A 27,050-nucleotide genomic window follows, 5' to 3' on the forward strand; every position below is an offset into this window, starting at 1 on the left:
ATCACGACAATACTAAAACATCAGCATTGGGTTGGAACTTCAAAGCTGGGGCCCATACCTCAAAATGCCTGAATTATGTGGGGTTATCAAGATTACAGAAAATATTAGTGAAATCTATTGCTGAAAAAACTGTAGAGCAGGGCTCCCAATGTGTCTTTGTGTGCTTCCTCTGATCACATAAAAGTGATGCTTTCTGGCCAAATTAAGCTGTTAAGAAAAATGTATGGACTCATAGCCTTTTCAACTGTAAAGGACCTTTTCAATAATCCTCCTTACTGGAGATAAAGGTCCCTGTCTCGGGAAGGTCAGAATAGTTCTGAGAAGTCCAATTTCCCAGGGGCTCTCATTTGTAAATGAGCGTTTAAACCCAGCAGTGTCTAAGCAATGTGGCAAGGCTACAGAATACCTCAGGACTAGGCTCCCTCTGGCCCAGCCTCCCAGTCGCAGCCCGGCCGCCCCCTCCCCAGACCACTCAGGCTCCTCTGTGCGACCACAGAGCCACCCAAGAACTGGTAAGCGTCCACTCGCCCCCACCTCACAGAGGTTGTGAAGAAACCTGAGCGCAAGGAACACGCCTTCTTTATCTCTGTGTCCTCGGTGCCTGGCACACAGTAGGTTTTCAGTAAACTCTGTTAGGGCAGATAAGCGTCCAGCAGACCAGCTTGCTGCCCAAGGGGGCGGGGTGGGGGGAGGGTATGTGGTGGGAAAGGGAGAGACGGTTCACAAAGCTGCACGTTGACCCTTAGGGGTGGAACTGTGTGGCTGGGGGGCACAGACAGGCAAAGGCAGTGTTTACCAGTCTCCTCCTAGGTAACAACAAACGAGAGGAAGCAGATCTGACACGGGATTCTGCTAAAGTAGGAATCTAACCTTAAAGGTAAACCTTAACTCTAAGATTAAAAGACTAATTCCTTGCCTCAAGTATTTTAAATTTACATTTTCGCAAAGCAGGTTAACACAAACGGAGGACGCACAAGCCACACATCCTCCCGGGACGGGAGCAGGTCCGGGAGGTAAGAGCCGAGGGAAGTGAGGAGGCGTGGGTTCGGAGGCCTGGAGAGGCGGCCCTGAAACCATCACCTTCCCGGCGCCGAGAGCCCACGAGCCCCAAGGCCCTCCGCGTACCTTTCCGGGTGAAGGGCCAGGGGCGGCGGCGCCGCGCGCGCCGAAGGGCCAGCCAGTAACCCGTACGCCGGAAGAGCACCCTCACATTCTTGCAGCGGCGCCCGCGAAACTCCGGACCTAGGTTGCGGGGGCCGTTGCCAGGGAGACGGCGCGGGGAACGCCGGGAAGTCGGGGAGGTGGCTCCTAGAGGGTCACGGAGGCGGAAGTGTGCGCTGACCAAAGTGGGAGGGGAAAACGAGGCCGGCCTAGCGGGCCTCGCTGCTCTAACCTGACAGCAGCCATTCGGAGCGTGCTTTACAGCCTTCCTGGCAGACCTCGCGCCAGACCCGGGGGCACCTCACCCCTCCGCGCAGTCGGCGCCGCTAGCTTCCTGGAATCGGGCTCCCCGTGACGTCATACGTGGAGACTTCCGGTTCTGCTCGGAAGGTCGGGCTCACGTGCCGGGAGCTCCTGGTCTCCCCCGGCTCCTGCGGGCTTGTGGTGGGGGGTCTGGTCTTCTGGGAGGACGGAGCAGGTGGGCGCTGCCGCTGCGCGCCAGGGGTCGCGGTTTGAAGGCCTGTATTTGAGGACTTGGAGCAAACCTTTTGCGCGCCTTCCTCCTGTCTAGCGCGCATTTGTTGAACATCTTCTGTAACTAGCTTCGGCTGAGTTGACGCGGTCTCTGCTCGCATTTGCTGTACAAGGCAGACTTGAGAGAAGTAGGTACCCTACAGGGTAAGGTACTGAGACAAGGCCAATCCTAGGGTGTTGTGAGTTGGGCACTAAATGCAAGCGGAGAAGCCCAAAAGCTCTGTGATCAAGATAAATAAATTTTAACACAATATCTTTAAAAAATCAAAACTAATGCAAAAAAAATACATGCTTGACAAAACCTAACGATTTTAAATAAAGACAGGATCAGTAACCGTGCCATGCTGAGCCATATTGGAGCCTGAGGCCAAAGGAGAAACCAGTAGTACTTATCCTGTGACTTAGCCAGTTGGGGAAGGATATCTTCAGTTACTGGAACGTATATGCCAAGACAGATGAGAAGAGCCTCTGGTTAGCCTGAAACTGGAGAGTTAAGTTCCTCCAGGCTTGAAACTCGGAACTGTGCTAATTAAGACGGGCCCATAAGCCAAGGCCTCAAAGAAATTCCCAGACCCTGATAATCAAAATAGAAAAACTGGATCCATATCATTGACCCTACACACTTAAGTTAACTGAAGCCTAATGCTTTCTGATCTGTTAATTATGTTATTGAGGTTATCATTTTTATAGCTTAGGATCTTTTACGCTGACCCCACAAAACAAATATTCTGTGTTGTAGGATGGTGACTGTCTCAGTATCAAAGTCCGCAGAAGTTCTCTGTACGTCAGCAGCCTCCGTCCTTGTCCAAAGAGCAGACTCCAATGAAACCATTGAGTTTGTGCCTTGTAACATATGGGGAAAGCAAGAGAGAATGAAAAAGCACTCAGCTAGGTGGTATTGCCTGAGAATTTAGGTAAGGACTAAGATGTTGACACCTAATGTGTTCTATTTAAAGAGGCCTTCACAACATTTGCTGTTGATTTGATGGTGCTAGAAACAGTAGGTTGGTCCCCCATAAGCAACATCAATGAAAAGTGTGTTCTCTTGTTTTAAACAGGCAATTCTTCACACAGTCATGGGTATCCGAGGACTAATGAGTTTTGTGGAAGATCATATTAATGAGTTCTTCACAGATTTGAAGTTGCGAGACACAAAAATTATCATTGACGGCTATGCCCTCTTCCACCGGCTTTGCTTCAGCTCAAACTTGGAACTCCGGTATGGAGGGGACTATGATTCTTTTACAGATGTTGTAGAACAATTCTTTGAATCGCTTTTTGCTTGTAAAATCTGCCCATATGTTGTTTTAGATGGAGGATGTGACATTTCAGATAAAAAGCTTAACACTATAAAGGATCGAGCTAGGGAGAAGATCCAGATGGCCCATTCCCTTTCTGTTGGCGGGGGTGGGTATGTGTGTCCCTTACTCATCCGGGAAGTATTCATACAGGTTCTGATCCAGCTGCGGGTACGTTTTGTCCAGTGCTTTTCAGAAGCAGATCGGGACATTATGACCCTTGCTAATCACTGGAATTGCCCCGTGTTATCGTCTGATAGTGACTTTTGCATTTTTGACCTGAAAAGTGGGTTTTGCCCATTGAATAGCTTTCAGTGGAGAAACATGAACACTATCAAGGGCACACGAGACTGCTATATCCCTGCCAAGTGCTTTTCCCTTGATGCGCTCTGCTGTCACTTCGGCAATCTGAACAAAGTTCTGCTGCCTCTCTTCGCGGTGCTGTGTGGAAATGACCACGTTAACCTGCCCGTCATGGAGACGTTCTTAAGTAAAGTATGTCTTCCTCTTGGGGCTCCCAGTTCTAAGGGGAGGAGACACCACCGGGTGGTGGGACTTCTGAATTGGTTGTCTCGTTTTGTTGACCCTACCGAAGCATTAGACAACGTTCTGAAACATCTCCCCAGAAAGAGTCGAGGAACTGTGAAGAAGCTTCTATGTGGCTCCATGGGGGAGTACCTGCAGTCCCAGGGGAGGCTGCAGGACTTCTTCCAGCATGGTGCTTACGCCTGCCCAGACACCTGGAATCCGGGTTTACCGCCTTGGGTGCTCGCGGCCTTGGCCAGAGGCCAGCTGTCCCCTTTCATCAGTGATGCTCTGGTGCTGAGACGGACCATTCTCCACACACAGGTAGAAAACATGCAGCGACCAAACGCCCACAGAATCTCTCTGCCCATCCGGCAAGTCATCTATGGGCTCCTTGTGAATACAGCTCCACATCTGGGAAATGTGGCTTGGGATGCACTGCCTCCTCAGCCTCCAGCTTTCAGTGAAGTGGAAAGAATTAATAAAAATATCAAAACATCAATTGTTGATGCAGTAGAACTGCCGAAGGATCATTCTGACTTAAGCAAATTGACTGAGGTAAGTGTTTGTAATACCACTGCAATTTCTGTAAAGCATTTTATAGGTTACAAAGTGCTTTCATGTGTATTGTCTCTCTTAACATAACAAACTGAGGTTGGTTGCTATATTGCCCCCATTTCATAGCTGAGAAAACTAAGACTCAGCTAAATCCTTAGCCAGGGAATTATCCATGCTAGGACTCAAACCTAGATCTTTTAGCTCCAAATCTGATATTTCCACTGTACTTCAGTAGCATGTGTTATCTTTGCGGTTATTACTACTACTCTTGTTGTTAACTAGCTATCAGTAGAGTGGGGTTAGTGACTAAAAAAAAAAGGAAAGGGAAAAAAACTCTGAGCTGCAGAAAAAAGAAAGCTTGCCTTTAGGCCTTGATCAAAGGCACAACTAACATCTCAGACTGCATTGGATTGCAATTAACAGGATTAATATTGATGCTTAGGCCTAATTTTTAATTTTTATTGATGAGGACTTTGTTTTTTAGACTTGAGATTTCTGGCATCATGGTGATTTGCTTAGTTTTATACTGAAAACATGACTCTTAGCCTAACTCAGTGTTGATTAAACCTGAGTAACAGACCAACCCCCTTTTCAAGGTAAAAGAAATTCTCATGGATCCCAGTGTTAACTTAGTTATTTTAATAATATTACATAAATACATTAAAAATTACAAGTAGATGTGAAGCTGCTTATGCGAACACAGTTAAATTTACAAATTAAATGCAGATAAACTCACAATTCCAATTGCAATGGTTATTGGGGTTTTTTTGTTTTTGTATTTATTTATTTTTGGCTATGTTGCAGCTTTGTTGCTGCACACAGGCTTTCTCTAGTTGCAGCAAGCAGGGACTACTCTTCACTGCAGTGCATGGGCTTCTCATTGCAGTGGCTTCTCTTGTTGCATAGCATGGGCTTTAGGCGTGTGGGCTTCGATAGTTGTGCTGCACAGGCTCGCTAGTTGTGGCATGCGGGCTCAGTAGTTGTGGCTCATGGGCTGTAGAGCGCAGGCTCAGTAGTTGCGGCACACAGGCTTAGTTGCTCTGTGGCATGTGGGATCTTCCCAGACCAAGGATTTAACCCATGTCCCCTGCATTGGCAGGCAGATTCTTAACCACTGCGCCACCAGGGAAGTCCCAGGGGGTTTTGTATCCAACTTAATATTCAGACTCAGGAGACTCTCTCAGGGCACTCAGGGTGCCAGTCTGCTCCGGGATATAGGGCCGCGTAACAGCGTCCACAAAGGTTTGAATCAGGAGCGGGAGTCCTCCCAATGGTCTACACCATTGATTCTCTTGAATGATTTTGCCCCCCAGGAAACACTTGGCAGTGTCTGGAGACACTTTTGATTGGCAATACTTGGGGAGGGGTGGCTGTTGCTACTGGCATATAGTCAGGAGAAGCCAAGTATGTTGCTAAACATCTTAACAGTTGACATGACAGCGCCCCCAGCCAAGAGTTATCCAGCCCAGAATGCCCACACAGGTGACCAGGAACTAGCCCTTTTAGCCTCCCCATTGGTGACAGCTCAGGCAGGAGGAACAAGATTTACATCGGTGGGTCCAGGAGTCTCCTTGGCAATGGGGAATGACTGCTATTAGGAACAGGGTTTCTTTCTGGGGTGATGAAATGTTCTGGAATTAGAGATGGTTGCACAGGCTTATAAAGAAACTAAAACTACTTTAAAAGGGTGAATTTTATGACATTACATCTCAGTTAAAGAAGGAAAAAGTCCCACTGGCCTCCCTCCCCACGGGATCTAATCTTTCTTGTAACAATTCCATAGACATAGCTTTTGAGGTCCCTGCAAGGGACATGCCTGATTACAAGTCACTGCACTCAGCGAAGCCCCAAGATAGGGCATCCTCATCTGGTTTGTACAGTTCTTTTATTGTGTAAGTCTAGAATACAGTTTTACAGGAGTCATTCTTATCATGCTAAGTAGCACAGCTGACTAACTTTATCATGTTTCCAGGTTTAAAGAACTGGAGAGATGAGCATAGGTCAAATTCCAAACAAGGAATTTATTAAAACTTTACCCACACCAGAAAAATTGAAATTAGCAACAGTGTGGCTGTTAGCACAACTGACGCTGTCCCGAGCCCTTACAGCTCTTCCTATCCTTTCACTGACCCTACCCAGGACTGTTCTGTGCCGTCAGTCACTGCTCTGCAACAAGGGCTTTGTGGTTAATAGAGACTGTTTAATAATCATTAGGACCAGGTGGCCTCTATGCTCTGTTAGTCCCCAAACAATGAAAACCTTTTCTGACGTACTCACGGCACCCATGAGACCTGGCTAGCTACCCATTCATGAATCTTGACTTAGGAATGCACGCCCTGTTTCCAAGCACCCCCACCAAATATTAACTATAAATTGTCCCAGTGGCCCTGCAGCCGTGCGCAGCGCAGTTGAACATGCTTCCGATTAATCGTCGTCCACCAGATCCCGATCCCACCCTGACTATGTTCCCCACTGATAAACTGATCCAATGACTGCATGGAGCCGCCTGCCTCGTTTTTCAGTCTCAGGATGCCTTCTCAGTTCGCTGGGCACTTATCATTGCCTCCACCCTCCAACAGCAACATTCTATTTTTTTTTTTTTTTTTTTTTTTTGTGGTACGCGGGCCTCTCACTGTTGTGGCCTTTCCCGTTGCGGAGCACAGGCTCCGGACGCGCAGGCTCAACGGCCATGTCTCACGGACCCAGCCGCTCCTCGGCATGTGGGATCCTCCCGGACCGGGGCACGAACCCGTGTCCCCTGCATCGGCAGGCGGATTCTCAACCACTGCGCCACCAGGGAAGCCCCAACAGCAACATTCTGAAGGATGTTTTGCTGAAATTACATTTCTCCTCACAACATAAATGGTGCTATGTTGGAGGGCTTTTTTTTTTTTTTTAACTTTTTTTATGGCTTTATTGAGAAGTGTCTTTAATGTGCATACTCTGATGAGTTTTGACGTACATTTACATCCATGAATTCATTCTACAGTTAAGATAATGAATGTATCCATCAGCCCAAAACATTTTCTTTACCTCTCTGCCCTTCATCCTTCCTTCAGTGTGTACACATAGCAAAGTGCACAGATAATTTACACCTTGATGAGTTCTTACCAGCTCAACAGTTCCATGTAAACGGCACCCAGATGAAGATTCATTATCAGCACCCCTGCTTTCCCCAGTGTGGTTACAGTCACTCCCTCCCTTACCCCTTGTACTCACTGTTCTGATCTCTAACAACCTTGAATACTTTGCTTTTACACTTTATAAATCGTCTGGCTTCTTTTATTCAACATGGTGTTCATGAGATGCATTCATATCACTGTGCATAGCTGTAGATCGTTCATTTCTCATTGTTGTGTATTTTTACCTTGTGGGAATGTACCACAATTGATTGTTCCATTTTAAAGCTGATTGGCATTTGTGCAGTTTGGGCTATTATGAATAGTGCTATGAACATCCGAGTGCACAGCATTTAGTAAAAATACGGTCACATTTCTGTTGCACACATAACTAGGAGTGGAGTTGCTGGGACATAAGACACACGTATGTTCAGCTTAGAAGCTACATTGCCAAGTGCACAGTGGTTTTACCAATAAATATTCCAACCAGCAGTTTATGAGAGTTCCTCTTACTTTATACCCTTGCCCTTACTTGGTATCTTCTATCCTTTTAAAAAATTTCAGCTGTTCTTTCTTTTTTATTTAAACAGATTTTTATTAGCTTTATTCTTTTTTTTTAAATTTAATTTTATTTATTTTTTATACGGCAGGTTCTTATTAGTTATCCATTTTATACATATTAGTGTATGTATGTCAATCCCAATCGCCCAATACATCACACCACCACCACCACCACCACCACCACCACCACCACTTTCCCCCCTTGGTGTCCATACGTTCTCTACATCTCTGTCTCAGTTTCTGCCCTGCAAACCAGTTCATCTGTACCATTTTTCTAGGTTCCACATACATGCATTAATATATGATATTTGTTTTTCTCTTTCTGACTTCACTCTGTATGACAGTCTCTAGATTCATCCACATCTCTACAAATGACCCAATTTTTATGGCTGAGTAATACTCCATAGTATATATGTACCACATCTTCTTTATCCATTCATCTGTCGATGGGCATTTAGGTTGCTTCCATGACCTGGCTATTGTAAATAGTGCTAAAATGAACAATGGGGTGCATGTGTCTTTTTGAATTACGGTTTTCTCTGGTATATGCCCAGTAATGGGATTCATGGGTCATATAGTAATTCTATTTTTAGTTTTTTAAGGAACCTCCATACTGTTCTCCATAGTGGCTGTATCAAGTTACATGCCACCAACAGTGCAACAGAGTTCCCTTTGCTCCACACCCTCTCCAGCATTTGTTGTTTGTAGATTTTCTGATGATGCCCATTCTAACTGGTGTGAGGTGATATACCTCATTGTAGTTTTGATTTGCATTTCTCTAATACTTAGTGATGTTGAGCAGCTTTTCATGTGCTTCTTGGACATCTGTGTGTATTCTTTGGAGAAATGTCTATTTAGATCTTCTGCCCATTTATGGATTGGGTTGTTTGTTTTTTAATATTGAGCTGCATGAGCTGTTTATACATTTTGGAGATTAACACTTTGTCAGTTGATTCGTTTGCAAATATTTTCTCCCATTCTGAGGGTTGTCTTTTCATCTTGTTTATGGTTTCCTTTGCTGTGCAAAAACTTTCAAGTCTTATTAGGTCCGATTTGTTTATTTTTGGTTTTATTTCCATTACTCTAGGAGATGGATCAAAAAAGATCTTGCTGTGATTTATATCAAAGAGTGTTCTTCCTATGTTTTCCTCGAAGAGTTTTATAGTGTTTGGTGTTACATTTAGGTCACTAATCCATTTTGAGTTTATTTTTGTGTACGGTGTTAGAGATTGTTCTAATTTCATTCTTTTACATGTAGCTGTCCAGTTTTCCCAGCACCACTTATTGAAGAGACTGTCTTCTCTCCATTGTATATCTTTGCCTCCTTTGTCATAGATTAGTTGACCATAGGTACATGGGTTTATCTCTGGGCTTTCTATCCTGTTCCATTGATCTGTATTTCTATTTTTGTGCCAGAACCATATTGTCTTGATAACTGTAGCTTTGTAGTGTAGTCTGAAGTCAGGGAGTCTGATTCCTCCAGCTCTGTTTTTTTCCCTCAAGACTGCTTTGACTATTCGGGGTCTTTTATGTCTCCATACAACTATTAAGATTTTTTGTTCTAGTTCTGTAAAAAATGCCATTGGTAATTTGATAGGGATTGCATTGAATCTCTAGATTGCTTTGGGTAGTATAGTCATTTTCACAATACTGATTCTTCCAATCTAAGAACATGGTATATCTCTCCATCTCTTTGTATCATCTTTAATTTCTTTCATCAGTGTCTCATAGGTTTCTGCATACAGGTCTTTTGTCTTCCTAGGTAGGTTTATTCCTAGGTATTTTATTCTTTTTGTTGCAGTGGTAAATGGAAGTGTTTCCTTAATTTCTCTTTCAGATTTTTCATTATTAGTGTATAGGATTGCGAGAGATATCTATGCATTAATTTTGTGTCCTACAACTTTACCAAATTCATTGATTAGCTCTAGTAGTTTTCTGGTGGCATCTTTAGGATTCTCTGTGTATAGTATCATGTCATCTGCAAACAGTGACAGTTTTACTTCTTTTCCAATTTGTATTCCTTTTATTTCTTTTTCTTATCTGATTGTCGTGGCTAGGACTTCCAAAACGATGTTGAATAATAGTGGTGAGAGTGGACATCCATGTCTTGTTCCTGACCTTAGAGGAAATGCTTTCAGTTTTTCACCATTGAGAATGATGTTTGCTCTGGGTTTGTCATATATGGCCTTTATTATGTTGAGGTAGGTTCCCTCTATGCCCACTTTCTGGAGAGTTTTTATCATAAATGGGTGTTGAATTTTGTCAAAAGCTTTTTCTGCGTCTATTGAGATAATCATATGGCTTTTCTTCTTCAATTTGTTAATATGGTGTATCACATTGATTGATTTGCGTATATTGAAGAATCCTTGCATCCCTGGGATAAAGCCCACTTGATCATGGTATATGATCCTTTTAATGTGTTGTTGGATTCTGTTTCCTAGTATTTTGTTGAGGATTTTTGCATCTATATTCATCAGTGGTATTGGTCTGTAATTTTCTTTTTTTGTAGTATCTTTTTCTGGTTTTGCTATCAGGGTGATGTGATGGTGGCCTCATAGAATGAGAATGGGAGTGTTCCTTCCTCTGCAAACTTTTGGAAGAGTTTGAGAAGGATGGGTGTTAGCTCTTCTCTAAGTGTTTGATAGAATTCACCTGTGAATCCATCTGGTCCTGGACTTCTGTTTGTTGGAAGATTTTTAATAACAGTTTCAATTTCATTACTTGTGATTGGTCTGTTCATATTTTCTATTTCTTCCTGGTTCAGTCTTGGAAGGTTATACCTTCCTAAAAGTTTGTCCATTTCTTCCAGGTTATCCATTTTATTGGCACAGAGTTGCTTGTAGTAGTCTCATAGGATGCTTTGTATTTCTGTGGTATCTGTTGTAACTTCTCCTTTTTCATTTCTAATTTTATTGATTTGAGTCATTTCCCTCTTTTTCTTGATGTGTCTGGTAAATGGTTTATCAATTCTGTTTACCTTCTCAAAGAACCAGCTTTTAGTTTTATTGATCTTTGCTATTGTTTTCTTTGTTTCTATTTCATTTATTTCTGCTCTGATCTTTATTATTTCTTTCCTTCTGCTAACTTTGGGTTTTGTTTGTTCTTCTTTCTCTGGTTCCTTTAGGTGTAAGGTTAGATTGTTTATTTGAGATTTTTCTTGTTTTTTGAGGTAGGCTTGTATAGCTATAAACTTCCCACTTAGAACTGCTTTTGCCATATCCCATAGGTTTTGGATTGTCATATTTTCATTGTTATTTTTCTCTAGGTATTTTGTGATTTCTTCAGTGATGTCTTGGTTATTTAGTAACGTATTTTTTAGCCTCCATGTGCTTGTGTTTTTTTCATTTTTTTCCCAGTAATTTATTTCTAATCTCATAACATTGTGGTCAGAAAAGATGCTTGATATGATTTCAATTTTCTTAAATTCACTGAGGCTTGATTTGTGACCCAAAATGTGATCTATCCTGGAGAATGTTCCATGTGCACTTGAGAAGAAAGTGTAATCTGCTGTTTTTGGATGGAATGTCCTATAAATATCAATTAAATCTGTCTGGTCTGTTGTGTCATTTAAAGCTTGTGTTTCCTTATTAATTTTCTGTTTGGATGATCTGTCCATTGGTGTAAGTGAGGTGTTAAAATCCCCCACTATTATTGTGTTGCTGTCTATTTCCTGTTTTATAGCTGTTAGCAGTTGCCTTATATATTGAGGTGCTCCTGTGTTGGGTGCATATGTATTTATAATCGTTGTATTTTCTTCTTGGATTGATCCCTTGATCATTATGTATTATCTTTCCTTGTTTCTTGTAACATTGTTTATTTTAAAGTCTATTTTATCTGACTATTTTATCTGAGTATTGCTGCTCAAGCTTTCTTTTGATTTCCACTTGCATGGAATATCTTTTTCCATCCCCTCACTTTCAGTCTGTTTGTGTCCCTAGGTCTGAAGTGGGTCTCTTGTAGACAGCATATATATGGGTCTTGCTTTTGTATGCATTCAACGAGCCTGTGTCTTTTGGTTGGAGCATTTAATCCATTCACGTTGAAAGTAATTATCGATATGTATGTTCCTGTTACCATTTTCTTAATTGTTTGGGGTTTGTTTTTGTAAGTCCTTTTCTTCTCTTGTGTTTCCCACTTAGAGAAGTTCCTTTAGCATTTGTTGTAGAGCTGGTTTCGTGGTGCTGAATTCTCTTAGCTTTTGCTTGTTTGTAAAGCTTTTGATTTCTCCATCGAATCTGAATGAGATCCTTGCCAGGTAGAGTAATCTGGGTTGTAGTTTCTTCCCTTTCTTCACTTTAAGTGTATCATGCCACTCCCTTCTGGCTTGTAGAGTTTCTGCCGAGAAATCAGCTGTTAACCTTATGGGGGTTTCCTTGTATGTTATTTGTTGTTTTTCCCTTGCTGCTTTCAATAATTTTTCTTTGTCTTTAATTTTTGCCAATTTGATTACTGTGTGTCTTGGCGTGTTTCTTCTTGGGTTTATCCTGTATGGAACTCTCTGTGCTTCCTAGACTTGGGTGGCTATTTCCTTTCCCATGTTAGGGAAGTTTTCGACTATAATCTCTTTAAATATTTTCTTGGGTCCTTTCTCTCTCTCTTCTCCTTCTGGGACCCCTATAATACGAATGTTTTTGTGTTTAATGTCCCAGACGTCTCTTAGGCTATCTTCATTTCTTTTCATTCTTCTTTCTTTATTCTGTTCCACGGCAGTGAATTCCACCATTCTGTCTTCTAGGTCACTTATCCGTTCTTCTGCCTCAGTTATTCTGCTATTGATTCCTTCTAGGGTATTTTTCTTTTCAGTTATTGTATTGTTCATCTCTGTTTGTTCTTTAATTCTTCTAGGTCTTTGTTAAACATTTCTTGCATCTTCTCGATCTTTGCCTCCATTCTTTTTCCTAGTTGCTGGATCATGTTCACTATCATTATTCTGAATTCTTTTTCTGGAAGGTTGCCTATCTCCACTTCATTTAGTTGTTTTTCTGGGGTTTTACCTTGTTCCTTCATCTGGTACATAGCCCTCTGCCTTTTCATCTTGTCTGTCTTTCTGTGAATGTGGTTTTTGTTCCACAGGCTGCAGGATTGTAGTTCTTCTTGCTTCTGCTGTCTGCCCTCTGGTGGATTAGGCTATCTATGAGGCCTGTGCAAGTTTCCTGATTGGAGGGACTTGTGGTGGGTAGAGCTGGCTGTTGCTCAGGTGGGCAGAGCTCAGTAAAACTTTAATCTGCTTGTCTGCTGATGGGTGGGGCTGGGTTCCCTCCCTGTTGGTTGTTTGGCCTGAGGCGACCCAACACTGGAGCCTAGCTGGGCTCTTTGGTGGGGCTAATGGCAGACTCTGGGAGGGCTCACACCAAGGAGTACTTCCGAGAACTTCTGCTGCCAGTGTCCTTGTCCTTACAGTGAGACACAGCCACCCCTCACCTCTGCAGGAGACCCTCCAACACTAGCAGGTAGGTCTAGTTCAGTCTCCTATGGGGTCACTGCTCCTTCCTCTGGGTCCCGATGCGCACACTACTTTGTGTGTGTCCTCCAAGAGTGGAGTCTCTGTTTCCCCCTGTCCTGTCGAAGTCCTGCAATCAAATCCTTCTAGACTTCAAAGTCCGATTCTCTAGGAATTCCTCCTCCCATTGCCAGACCGCCAGGTTGGGAAGCCTGATGTGTGGCTCAGAACCTTCACTCCAGTGGGTGGACTTCTGTGGTATAAGTGTTCTCTAGTCTGTGAGTCACCCACCCAGCAGTTATGGGATTTGATTTTATTGTGATTTTTCACCCCTCCTACCGTCTCATTGTGGCCTCTCCTTTGTCTTTGGATGTGGGGTATCTTTTTTGGTGGGTTCCAGTGTCTTCCTGTTGATGATTGTTCAGCAGTTTAGTTGTGATTCCTGTGCTCTCACAAGAGGGAGTGAGCACATGGCCTTCTACTCCACCCAATTTTAGCTGTTCTTATGGTTGCCATCATTTTAGCCAGTTTGATGGGTGTTAGTTTGCATTTCTCTGATGACTTATTTGAACACCTTTGCATGTGTTCACTGGCCATTTGCATATTCTGTTAAGTTTCTATTCAAAGTCTTTTGTCCATTTTCCTGTTATTTGGTTTATTTCTATATACAGGTCCTTTGTTCAAATAACATTGTGGGAGCATACTGTGGGTTGTCTTTTCACTCAAGTATGTTTTGCTGAACGAAAGTTCTTAATACACTCTAATCTAAAATTTTATTGTTTATGCTTGTCACTTTGGTGACCTACTTAAGAAATAATTGCCTGCTCCAAGGTCATGGAAAATATTTTTGCCTTTTACACTTAGATCTGAAATCTGTCTAGAATTGGTTTGTTTGTGTGTGTGGTGTGACATAGGGGTCAGGACCTTTTCCCCCATATGAAAATCCAGTTGAGTCAATGAGTACAGCAGGTGGATTATACTCCTGGATCAGTGGAGGTGACAAGTGTTCTCATCATGTACTTGTATTCAAGAGATTTTAGTTCAGTGTCTGTGCGGTGACATCATTTGGCTTTCCCTTGGCACCATCAGTTCTGCATTTTAGCTCAATGTTGTTAGCTCTAATTAGCCCATGATAATTCTAAAGGGAATCAGGTGTAAATATGATTCCAAAGGTGTGCAGGTACAAGTACGGAGACTTTGTGATAATATCTTCATTTTGTATGCTTAACATGATGTGACAGTAATACTTTGTCTGCTCCGTGTCAGCTCTTATAATAGAAACTTTATACAATCTCTCATTTATTTCCCACAGTAACCACGTAGGGTAGAGTTTCCATTTTGGCTGCGTCACTTGCAGTGGACAGAGCACCATTCAGGTTAACCTGTGAGAGACTAACCGTAAGGAGAGATGGAAGGGATCATTCTTGGAGAGTAAGTCAGTGCCAAGCCCAGCCTCTCTCCGGGTGCCTCTGCCTCTGAGGCAGCTTCCTCTGCGGACTTGTCACATGGGATGAACCCTAACTAGATTTAAGTGCTGTGAGCAGAGTAGTCCCCCTTGGGAAAGGGAACAAGGACTAGTGGGTTCCATGAAACATCTGTGTAACTCATTCTACTGCCCATTTTACAGATGATCAGACCTGACTGTAGAAAAGCTCAGAAACTCGCTCAAGGCTGCAGAGTTAGCGAGGGGAGAACCTCTCTGAAGTCAAAGCCCAGACTCTGCTTGGTTCATAGAATTTTTGTGTGTGTGTGTGATACGCGGGCCTCTCACTGTCGTGGCCTCTCCCGTTGCGAAGCACAGGCTCCGGACGGGCAGGCTCAGCGGCCATGGCTCACGGGCCCAGCCGCTCCGCGGCATGTGGGATCTTCCCGGACCGGGGCATGAACCCGTGACCCCTGCATCGGCAGGCGGATTCTCAACCACTGCGCCACCAGGGAAGCCTGGTTCATAGAATTTGTAACTTGGCTAGAGAATTCAATTATTTAAGCATTATATGTCAGAAAAGAATTCATGTATTTTCTTAGCTTTGCATGGCAGGTCTTTCTATCAGTTTAGATTATGAGGAATATATTTAAATTTAAGTAGCTAATGCTACTTCCCATAGGGGTGATTGACTGTACTGTAAACCGCTTTGCATATTTCTAATTTTTAAATTTTTATTACAGTATCAAATTATTAAAACCAGTACCTATAAATCATTGTACTAAAGTTGTCATACATTGATGTGAACCTATTTTGTCAGTTACAATGTGTTTTACTTCAAGTTAATATCTCTGTTTTCAGCTGTCAACACACTTGCTTACTGACTAGGTGTTAGGTGCCAAGAAATGTGCCAGACTGTCTCATCCTTCCAGAAAATTAAGAAGGAAATCTTTTCTGGGTGTGTGCAGACACCAGTAATACAAACTATTTTTTTCCCTCTTAGAGTTTGATTGTGAAGTCACCCAGAGATGCTCTTTTAATAGTCCTAATTTCCTTATCTGTAAAAATGTGTGACCTTCAAGGTACCTTACGGTTCTTAAATCTTAAGATTCATAGTAAATCAACTATACTTCAGTTTTTTAAAAAAATGGAATAAAAATCAACAAAAAAAAGAAAAAAAAAGATTCATTAAGGCAAAATTATGTCAACCGGAAGCCCGAAGCCCTCATAGCTGTTTACTTCCTTTTATTTGAAGCCTGGAGTGAAAGTTGGTGTGGTATGTTATTACAAGGACAATGCAGGCAGCCCTTAAATATTCCTATTTGCTGGAATATACGTGCCACTAGAAGCGGCCACCCTGGGACAATTCCCATGTGGGAGAAAACAGACAATAAGACATTCAGCTGGGTTGGGACATGAGGCAGGACCCACACAAGCAGAAAGCTGCGTGGGATGCTGCAGAGGGTGCATGTGGTCGAAGTCTGCCTTCCGGAGGTGATTGGTGATGGCGTCACAGAGGAGGGGGGCCTGAACAGATCTTTGTTTCTTAAAGCAGAAGAGTTAAAATGCAGATTCCTGGGCTCCCCTCATTTACTGAATCAGTTTAAGGGGTGGGGCCTGAGGATTGTTTTAACAAGCTTCCCAGGTGACAGGCACACTGCAGATGCCCAACAGCCTGCATGGGGGATGGACTGACGCGAACAAGGGCTCTGCAGTGGGAAGAGACAGCACGTCCAGCCAGTCACCGCATTTATTATGCCCCTTATGAAGGTTCTAATTTTGAGTGTGGCTGATTTTTTTCCACAGGAAGATAAGAAACCAACCTAGAGAATGAAAAAAAAAAAGACATTCTCCAAAGTAACTCACAGAATATTTGGTGTATATTTTCAGCTCTCCTTGGCTAGACGGCAGATACTCCTGTTAGAAACGCTGAAAGTGAAACAGAGCATCCTGGACCCAATCCCTGCTGCGTTGAAGTTGCCTATCGCCGTCAGCTGCTATTGGGTGCAGCACACGGAGGCCAAGGCAGAGCTGCATCATCTGCAGGCCTTGCTGCTGGGGATGCTGATGGGACCCTTGCATGCCATGATCAACAGCCCTGGTAGGTATCTGGAAGTCCTAAGAGTATGTTTTTGCATGTTACTTGCATGTAATCAAACGTTTAAACAAACAAACAAAAATTCTCAGATTATTTACTTCCATCAGTTATATCAGAACTTAGAAGTGGGGCACCAAAATGTCACTCATTCCTTGTAGATCTTTCTGAGTGCTCCATGTACCAGGTCAGTGCTGGAGGGCTTGACCTCAAGGGCACAGCAGTGAAGATGCACTGATGCTGCCTCACCCACCTGTCCTGTGGCACCTGATGCTCAGTGTGTAAAGCGTGACCATGATGTATATTTTGTGCTCCGTGTTCCCAGTCCTTCTCTTCAGTGCAGCAGCAGCATCTCCCCTGGAGACTTAAGTAAAATTGCCCATTGGTGAAACTTAAGAATACCTACAATTACTGTAAACATTCATGCTTGTGCTGTTTTGTGTTGTTGTTTTTTTTTTAACTTTCTTTTTTCTCCACTGTAGTTTCAATTAGTATATGAGTTGTGATGGTAGAAATGGTAACTTCTCTTTCTATTAGAGAAATATACTTTGAGGCAGTTTCATCTTTATTTAAACATCAGGTGAAATAAATGTTGATGCATTGGAGCACTTCAATCCTCCAAACATGTATAATAGTTGTCACACTCTAGAACAGTACTAACGTGATAGCTACTAGCCACAGGTGGCTCTTTAAAATTAAAAATTCAGCTTCTCAGTGCACTTGCCACATTCCAAGTGCCCAGTAGCCAAGAGGCCGCTGTACTGGACAGCACAGATGTAGAACATTCCCATCACTGCAGAAAGTTCTGGACAGCACTACTCTGGCATTTACTGTTTAAAATAAGTTCATGAAAGGATGAGCCAGCACAGACTCCAGGACACCCCATGGTGGGAGAGCAGCTGTCAGAAGGGACTGTTGCACAGCAAGTTAAGTTCCGGCCCACTGCTGGCTAGGACACAAGTTTAGGGTGTTTCCTCTCATTGAACATAAATATAGTTTTAAGAAAATGTTCAGGACACCAGTCTATTAAGTTTTTACCTGAGTCCAACAGAAGGGGCATGTCAAGGGTGTGTTTCTTTTCTTTTAGGAATGTGGACCCCACACCCAGGCAGGCTCAGTGCCTTGCTGCTCGCTCATTGGTAAAAGGTGGGCCTCCTTTTCCTTCCTTCCAGGTTCGTCCGGAAGGCAGGCTGCACGTGGAGCCGGGAACAGGCAGGTTTCCTGGGGTGGCTGCTGCTTGTCCTCCGCCACTGAGGAAGTGGCTGCTTTGCCCCATTGTCTATGAGTCAAACTCTTATTCTCTTCCCATAAAACAGAAGTTAAAGCGTGTTTTGAACACACGGCTGTTTCTTTAAGGAAATGTAGTGAAATAGAACAGTAAAGAGAAGGGGATTTTTCATAGAGACAGATTTAGGGTTTGGAGAGTTCAGATGCAGATGTGTTTAAAGTCAGGTAGTAGATTAGAGGAAGAGATACTATTTTAAGGAAAAAGATAAAGAATTTGGGGTTGAATAAAGTCAGGTTGTCATTAAAAGGGTATCTCAGTATAGATATTTCAGTTTTTACATTGAAAGGCTTTTACATTTACATGAAAATACAAAAGAGCCAAAAAAGAAAAGCATTTTGGTTATTCAGTTTTTTTCTTTATGGAATTTGAAGTTTTATATATGGAGAAAATTACAAGATGATACAGTGTTTTTGGAAATACTGCCCTTGGGTCGTGTCTTTATCTAGATGAGGAAGCTCTGCAGGGCAGTGGTGCTGAGATGCTGTATGAAGAGCTGCAGAGAGTGAAGGCACAGCCGGGCCTGAGGCTGGACTTGGACACAGCTCATGTCTTCTGTCAGTGGCAGTGCTGCCTGCAGATGGGGCTGTATCTCAACCAACTCCTGTCCATGCCTCTCCCAGAGCCAGACCTAACTCGGTAAGCACCCAGGAAACTAGTGCAGGTGGCTGCATGTAGAAGTAAATACTTCAGTTTACATTTAACACGGAGTTTTTTTTAAAAAAATCAAACTAAGTATGTAACTGGTCTTGGATCACTGTTAAAGCTGAAGAGCTGTAATATTAAATTTTTAAAATATTAAATTACTTCCATATTTCCAAAGAAAGTTTCCATGACTTTTTTTGGGGGGTGGGGGGCCGTACGCAGGCCTCTCACTGTTGTGGCCTCTCCCATTGCAGAGCACAGGCTCCGGACGCGCAGACTCAGCGTCCATGGCTCACGGGCCCAGCCGCTCTGTGGCATGTGGGATCCTCCCGGACCAGGGCACAAACCCGTGTCCCCTGCATCAGCAGGCGGACTCTCAGCCACTGCGCCACCAGGGAAGCCCCATGATTTTTTAAAGTTCTCCAAATTTAAAAAAATCGTTTCATTAAAATAAAAATAAGAGGCAGTCGTTGGTAGAATATAGCTGTTTCCCTCATTTCTTTCAGGTCTTTATTCAAATATCACGTTATAAAGGCTTTTTCTGATCATCCTACTGAAATATTATTCTCTGCTTCCAATTTTTCTAGTCCTATTACTCTTCTGTATTTTTGTATTGATAATTGCATTTCTTACCACTCAGCATATTGTTTACTCATTCATTCAGATATTAAATGCATACTCTGTGCTAGGTTGTAGTGAGCAAAACATTTAATAAGTCTGTGCTGTCACAGAGCTTATATTTTAGTGAGGTGACTATTAGATGCTTATGTGGATTTTCTTTATTTGGGGCTTTTGTTTTGCCAGGCAAGTGTGAAGAAGGGAGAGACAGCCTGTATGCCAGAAGTGGTTAACGTTTGACTATGGAGTGTAAGCTGCATATGGAGTGTAAGCTGCATACGAAGGAAAGGATAGCAGTAGGGTGTGAGCCAGTTAAAAGGGTGGTAGGATCAATGGATTGGACATGATGGTGATTATCCGTTCAAGGGAGTGAGTGAGGAAGATAAAAGGGAGATGGTTAAAAAATGGAGTTGAGATTACATATGTGCTTTGTCTCTCCACTTGAAGGTAAGCTCTGGGTGTGTGCTGGGACTTGGCTGTTTTGTTTACTGTTGTAGCCCCAATGCCTAGCATTAAGTACTCAAATACTTGCTGAATTAATGAGTGCTGTATGGAGGCCTATCATATATGCTGGCTTGACTTGAAATATTTCAAGTTGAAAGCTTCCTAGCAGTACATAGTGTTGTTAATGTTACTGAACGCAAGTCTGTGTGTCTGACGCACAGTGAGGCCAAACAGTACCAAAACATTGGAGTTTGGAGCAGAGAAAGGTTTATTGCAGGACCCTGCAAGGAGATGGGTGGCTCATGCCTTAAAAACCCCAACTCCCCGAGAGCTTTCAGCAAAGCCCTTTTATAGGAAAGGTGAGGGAGGCACATGATTAGTTGTTGCAGACTTCCTGGTGTCAGATCCTTTGTTCTTGAGGTCAGGTCACCATGTTCCTATAAACCTCTAACAAAACAAATATTATTCTCCATTCTAAAGGGAAAGGGAGGCATTTAATTCTGTCTCCATGCCTCCTTGTGGCTTTTAACACTTAACAAATCCCAGAAGCAAAGTGACATCATTACCCTTCATTTTACCTGTTCAAAGTCCCAAGGATCGACTTTCGCCCTCCTAGGTCCAGGCCCTGGCTAAGAGGAGGGGGTCCCTGCGGGGGCTGGTTACCCTGCTCCGGAGCGTTCGTTTGTCTGGCACCCAGTCTGGGTCCTCCTGCCAGTGCCCAGGCCTGACGGGAGAGGCGGATCTCAGGTGGCGGCGCCCTCAGGGCCTGGCCCCCAGACCCTGCCCAGCCGGCATCACTGAGAGAGCCAGACGCCCAGGACCCCGCCGGCCCTCAAACTGGCCCCCAGTTTCCCCAGCTCACGTGCCAGCCCCAAGGCCAGTGGGCCTAGGAGCCAGGGAGAAGGCTGTGATCCGCCTCTCACCGCACTCGCTGTCCCAGCACGGCTGCGAGCTGACTGCTGCTGGAGGGGGACCACTGTCACGGCTGCCAGTCCTGGCTAAGGGCTGCGTGCCCACCCCGTCCCCTGTACCGAGCGCAGCGCCCCCCAACACGTCGGCCCGCTGGGCCTGCCAGCTGGACACTCGGCAGCACTAGGGCCTCAGCTGCCCCGAGGCCCCTCACCGGCTCCTTGGGAGCCGCCTCAACACGCAAGTTCCCAGGAAAGAGCCGCAGCCACAGGGCGGCGTGGCGTCCGCGGGCTGAACCGGCGCTGCAACGTGGGGCGGCCATGCAAACCTGCCAGCCCGGCCCACTGAGCATGCCGGGCCCCTATTACATTCCTACACCCTAGACCTCTCTACCAAGTAAGATTGATTGGCGTTTGACCTATGGATTCTTTATTCCTTTCCTTTACTAATTTTGGTCATCCTTGACTGGATCCTCTCTAGTGACCATGGATCCCTATAAAACAAGACAGCGGGAACAGTTCCCTCAATAATGATTTCAGCAGGAGGGTTGCTCCTGCATCTCAGCATCACCAAGCTCTTTAAATGATGATTTAACACTGAGTAAATGATGGTTCTCCATCAGTTGCTAAGGTACCAGTCAGTCAATCCTGGCAGTAAGTTAATATGTTAAATCTGTGGCTTCCAGTTCATCCCAGCTTATATTTGTGGAGTTGGTTTTTAATCCAAGTGAATGAATGACCTCGCAAATGATACGACTGAATTTTCTCATATTTCAACAGACTGCCTGTTTGTCCTATCAGAGGCATTTTTAACTCCTTGTCTTTGAAGTGTTAAGAGGCCTGCTCAACTTTGGGCTAGTTGGAGAACCAGCAAGCATCCATCATTTAATTTGTTGATAAAAAGTTCTAAGTATCATTAGCCAAGAAGTAATCTCTGTAACAATTCAGTTCCTTCTTTCAAGAAACAGGTTATTCTTGAGTAACTTTAATAATGATTTTATAGAAGCGGCGCTCTCAGTGTTTCATGCGTCTGTTGAAGCCACGTTAGTGAGTTGTCCCAGTGCAGGAACCTCTGCTGTAACGACACCCTCTTCTCTCCCCTGAGCAGACTGTACAGCGGGAGCCTGGTGCACGGGCTGTGCCGACAACTGCTGACGTCGGCCTCAGTGGAGAGCCTGCTGCACGTGTGTCCTGAGGCCCAGCAACTCTATGAGCGTATGTTCAGTGCCACTAGGTCGTGTGCCCCTGCTGAACTAGTCCTACCAAAGGGTAAATCAAAAAAAAGAAGGCAAAAGAAACGAGGTACCCGTACCCCCTGGTCGGAGAACAGAGTGGGGACCACCTTGAACGCTAGGAGTTGGCATGAGGGAGGCAATCGGTTTGAGCTGTTGATGGTGGGGACCTTGGAGGAGCACATGGAGGCCCCGGAGCTCGAATAAACTCAGTTGCAACCAGGTTGGGATTCTTACCGAAAATTTGTATGACCTCCCTTGAAATGATTGACTTTTTTTTTTTTTAGAATTAAATCTGTTAAAGGATAAACACTGCAGTATTTTGAATTCCAAAGTACTTTGTATTCTGCTTTTAATAAATATGTGGTTTAAGTAAACTTTTGTATTTTTTCAACACGTGAAAGAAAACATGTTTGCACTTGCCATGTTCCACTTCAGTAAATTAATAATAGTCTACAACCTTCAAATTGTGGCAACTCAGCCAAGCTATGTTTTCAAAAAGAACAGAAGTCCTACATCAGTTACTTCCTATAAGCTGAAGGTGGGTTTTCATCATTTAACACAACTTTTTTACAACTGTCTCCTCTTCATCCTTTATTATGAAAGGTCTGGGCCCCGGAAGATAGATGTGAGGAAGCCAGACAGAAAAGGAGACCTTTAAGTACTTTGTCAAAGAGCCCGTGGCAGGGCTGATGAGCATTTTAGATGTGCTCCAGTTTTAATTCTACTTCTTTATTTTCTAAAATTTCTTCTAATTTTTTTTTTTTTAATTCATTTTGGGCTGCGTTGGGTCTTCGTTGCTGCGCGCAGGCTCTCTGTAGTTGCAGTGAGCGGGGGCTACTCTTCATTGTGGTATGCGGGCTTCTTATCGCAGTGACTTCTCTTGTTGTGGAGCACGGGATCTAGGTGCACGGGCTCAGTAGTTGTGGCTTGCGGGCTCCAGAGCACAGGCTCAGTAGTTGTGGTGCACAGGCTTAGTTGCTCTGTGGCATGTGGGATCTTCCTGGATGGGCTCGAACCCATGTCCCCTGCAGGTGGATTCTTAACCACTGCACCACCAGGGAAGCCCTGTGTGCTCCAGTTTTTAGAAAAGAAATTGAAACTGTAATGGTCCCAACAAAAGAAGAAACAGCATCCCATTAATGGGATGTGCAATTAATTTGATGTCATAACCAGCATTTTAAATGGAATATATCAGATATGCACTTCATAGATTAGATGGTTGTGCAAAGTGTTATTTCTTACTGTGGACTGCAGTCGAGACTTTGAAAGGCACTGTTCTGGAACACACTGAGGCTACTAACATTACAAACACCTGTTAACAGAACTGTGAGGGCATGGCCAGTTCCAAATAAAGAACTTGAAAATAGAAAAGCAAGTGGAATGAATATATTTGGGCAAGATATGAAGATCTGAAAGTACACTCCAACCTTCATTTTCTTAATGTATTCGTACAAATTGTGTTCCTCCTTTCTCTACTCTCACTTATATATTCCATCAGCAGCTAAATGTGGTTTTCAGCTATTTTTTGAGCAGGCCTGTGTTCAGTAATTAACATCTATCTGGTAAGCAATTCTCTGCACTTTCCTAGAGGTACCATACCATACTAAGCCCAAACCTCCCAAGGGCTAACTGGCTTTAGCCATTTACAAAAGGCAAAAACAAAATCTCACAGGCTCCTAAAATGTTCAACCCTAAAAGACTGGCTTCTGTTTCAAATAAGAGTTTTTGAAATAAGGAAATTTTTGTTTAAGAGTGCACGGGGCTCCACAGAAGGGTTGTTTTCGTCTCTAAAGAGATGGTTTTCCCCAGAAGAATCAAAAGAGCAGTCATACGCATCGATTTTTGAGAAGACATGTATTTTTCCAGCAAACAACGGATCTAATGGGGACTATAAGCATGTAAGATCTTTGTAATATCAAAATTGTCTTCCTTGATTGCTGGAGCTGGGGGCCAATCTGGAAATTATACCAGTATGAGTGTCCTCTGTTTCCTGGCTCATCCACACTGCTTTTTAAAATCACCAAACTTGGGCTTCCCTGGTGGCACAGTGGTTGAGAATCTGCCTGCCAATGCAGGGGACAGAGGTTCGAGCCCAGGTCTGGGAAGATCCCACATGCCGCGGAGCAGCTAGGCCCGCTAGAGCCACAACTACTGAGCCTGCGCATCTGGAGCCTGTGCTCTGCAACGGGAGAGGCCATGACAGTGAGAGGCCCACGCACCGCGATGAAGATTGGCCCCCGCTCGCCGCAACTAGAGAAAGCCCTCACACAGAAACGAAGACCCAACACACCCAAAAATAATTTTTTTTAAAAAAGAATATACTTATTTAAAAAAAAAAATCACCAGCCTTGCATGAAACACTATTCCTTCCCAGTTCCACTTTGCCAAGTGACTGGTTTGATAGGCACCAAACTGAAGACTGTAGGGCTATAGAATTTAAAGTCAACTGAATTATATCATTCACCTTTTTATTTCATTAACAGGAATTTTTCACGCCAAGGGGCCTTCATTCAGTAGACATAAGAAAACAGGTTCCTTTCTGTAACTGTTGGAATCAGGCAGGGCCATTCACTTCAAACTACCCAGCTTTGCAGTAAAGGAGTTAAAATCGAACGTCCATTAACTCTTACTCTCTGAGAATTCAGGAAAGTTACCTACCCCGTGATATATCTTATCCTGTATATATTAAGCGAGAGGTTGCAAGCACTCCACAAGACATCTGAGGGGGTTTACCAAAGAAACAGGACATAGTACCCAACCCCCAAAAGTCATGCTTGTATGAGCTGTTTGGCGAGGTAAAACAACGAAATAACGAGAGAACATTTTATGATGCAATCCAGCAGGTGCAAATGGCAAACTGCAGGCTGAAGGCTATAATCAGGAGACAGCAGTCCCAGGGACGAGGAGGCTAAATCAGAGGATTCTCAGACACGGCTTTTGAGCTTGGCTTTAAGAGACAGGGATGTGATTCGGATGAGGTACAGGAGGCAGTAGAAGCACGTGTGTAGAACATCCCAACCTGGAAAACCTGTTTCGTTTTTTAATCAAGTCTTTAAACCTTGTTCTTTCTGATTCAGTTCTAGGTAATGAAATCTCACCTGAGGCTTTGGGGATGTTAAGTCTTCAATTAGCAATTTAAGTAACAAAAAGAACTCTGGACAGTGAAGATCAATAAATTTTAGGAATAAAGTCAGAGAACACTATAATGTAATCTTCTGTGTTAGGCTGTGATTAAACTTTTACTTGTACAAGTCCTTTTTGAGATACCTGGACCTGGAAAGTTGAATATGTATATCCTATAAATTCTAAAGGCCTTTCATAATAATTATGACAAAAAAGAATTCAAATTAATTTCAGTATTTGCATTTGCATTTCTAATTCAAATTAATTACAGTTTTAGAAGATAAAGACCTTTATAGCTAGAAAGGTCTTACAATTATCTTTTCCTCCTTTGTGCATAAAATAAGTGAATCAATGACTACGCCTCAGTTACCCTATCTGTAAAATAGGGTTCAGAATAATTCAAGTTGTTAAGGATAAAATGACATGTATTTTAAGTTACTTAGAACAGTCACTGGCACTAAAAACATGCCATAAATGACAGTCGTTGCTACATCCACACATGAAAGCCAAGAGCAAAGCAAGGGATCTGGGAGAAGTGAGGGTGCTGGGCAGAAACATAAGGCACCATGAGACCGGTGGCTGCCAGAGCTCATGGCAGAATTTTGCAGAGGCAAAGCAGGTCAACACTATTAAATATGGCCGAGATGAGAAGGGCAAGAATGTGAGAACATTAAAGCAGCTTCAGCAGAGTTGCCAGGCTGAAGCCACACTGAAAAGCGGAGAAGTGGCAGGAGAGTGTGAACAGGCAGCCAAGCTCAACCTCAGCAAACAATAAAGACCAGAAGGAACTAGCCCTGTGTGAGCACTTTGCCCCTCTTGTCCTTTTTTCGTGTTATCAAGGAATTTTCTGTAGTGTTTTTTAAACCCAATTTGAAAGAGTTTGGGATATGTTTAGAGACAGGAGAAAATTAAGAGCAGGTATTACCTCTCCCTTCAGCTGCAAGGGTTATATCCTGGCCCTACACCATAACCCTAAGGAAACCAAACACGGTCTCCCCAGTAGTGAGGTTTCCAGAGTTCACCGGGCACTGCTCTCTAGCACATGCTGTTTGGCTGGTTGGCACACCATGAACCCAAGAAGCATCCAGCAAGCAGTAACTCCCAAGACCAGGAGAAGTAATTCCACTTCTGTAAGAGGATAAACTTTCACTCCAGAGACAGTGACCTTGTATTCTTAGTGCAGTGTTTGTGGGGTACTCAGTATTTATCTCATAATGTCTTTCATTGGTGCATTTCAGTCAAGGCAGCTAGAAATGATTCTGTATTTGTATCACTTTGAAATGAAATACTGTTTCTTTTGGACAGATGTATTAAAAAGATGCCTCTCCTCTTGAAGCAACAGGTTTCTGAGCCATACAGGATACATTGCTCTGGCATTTCTTTCCAGGTCTGAATAATGCTAAAATTCAAGCCCATCCAGCTGTAAAAATTCTAAGATGAGAACCTCATGCTGAGGAAGAACATTTTAAACTTCAAAGGCATGGACTGCCCTCAGGCAGCATACCAGTATGTTATAATGGGAGAAAGAAATGAAGAGGTAATACATGGAAAAGTGTTCCAGCTAGTTTCACTGGATTCAGTGTTCAGGGAGAGAAATTTCACATGAACATGTTGCAGTGCACATGCAATCACCGTTTTTTTGTTTGGCCTTGCTGCGCACCTTGTGGGATCTTAGTTCCCTAACCAGGGACTGAACCTAGGTCACAACAGTAAAAGTGCTGAGTCCTAACCACTGGACTGCCAGAGAATTCTCCCACATGCAATCACTTTTATTCCTAACTAGTAATAGGTAACATTTTAGGTATTTGGTTAATATAGCTAAATATTTGGTTAAAATAGCTAACTCATACATATTTTAAGAAATTTTCTCATTACCACTTTAGGAGATAATTGGATAGTTCTGTGTACAATGTAACCCACTGTCATCAGGATCAAGGAATACCTAGGAATGTTTTTGCAAAGAAAATGAAACAAAACAATCAGAATATTTCAATACTGGATTTTTGATACTTTATGAGACTGAATCATTTGACTCTGTGAAAACATTGTGTTGGCCCCAAACTTTCTGGCCAACCCAA

The 27,050-nt window shown here is 43.4% G+C and overlaps 1 protein-coding gene across 9 annotated transcripts; it reads left to right on the top strand.

The window, feature by feature from the left end:
• Window positions 1-1,277: 1,277 nt before the first annotated feature.
• Window positions 1,278-22,223, top strand: ASTE1 (asteroid homolog 1). Of its 9 annotated transcripts, none has more exons than XM_067033802.1 (8): window positions 1,278-1,823; window positions 2,435-2,609; window positions 2,754-2,914; window positions 3,302-3,488; window positions 3,843-4,076; window positions 16,510-16,720; window positions 18,449-18,638; window positions 21,723-22,223. In XM_067033802.1, the coding sequence occupies exons 3-8, from the start codon at window positions 2,772-2,774 to the stop codon at window positions 22,051-22,053; spliced, it is 1,296 nt and encodes a 431-aa protein (XP_066889903.1). In that variant the 5' UTR covers window positions 1,278-1,823; window positions 2,435-2,609; window positions 2,754-2,771; the 3' UTR covers window positions 22,054-22,223. The 9 variants fall into 9 exon arrangements, with proteins under 9 accessions (XP_066889903.1, XP_066889902.1, XP_066889899.1 ...); XM_067033801.1 differs by having other exon boundaries at window positions 1,278-1,551; XM_067033798.1 differs by having other exon boundaries at window positions 2,754-3,488.
• Window positions 22,224-27,050: the final 4,827 nt, after the last annotated feature.

Source organism: Kogia breviceps, chromosome 5, assembly GCF_026419965.1.
Source record: "Kogia breviceps isolate mKogBre1 chromosome 5, mKogBre1 haplotype 1, whole genome shotgun sequence".
NCBI lineage: Eukaryota > Metazoa > Chordata > Mammalia > Artiodactyla > Physeteridae > Kogia > Kogia breviceps.

Bases quoted from the DNA above. Each gene is read 5' to 3' on its own strand.
- ASTE1 (XM_059065476.2), top strand. From the start codon at position 2,772: ATGGGTATCCGAGGACTAATGAGTTTTGTGGAAGATCATATTAATGAG. The intron at 16,721-18,448 runs GTAGGTATCTGG...GTCTTTATCTAG, and splicing joins TGCCATGATCAACAGCCCTG to ATGAGGAAGCTCTGCAGGGC. The intron at 18,639-21,722 runs GTAAGCACCCAG...TCCCCTGAGCAG, and splicing joins CCAGAGCCAGACCTAACTCG to ACTGTACAGCGGGAGCCTGG.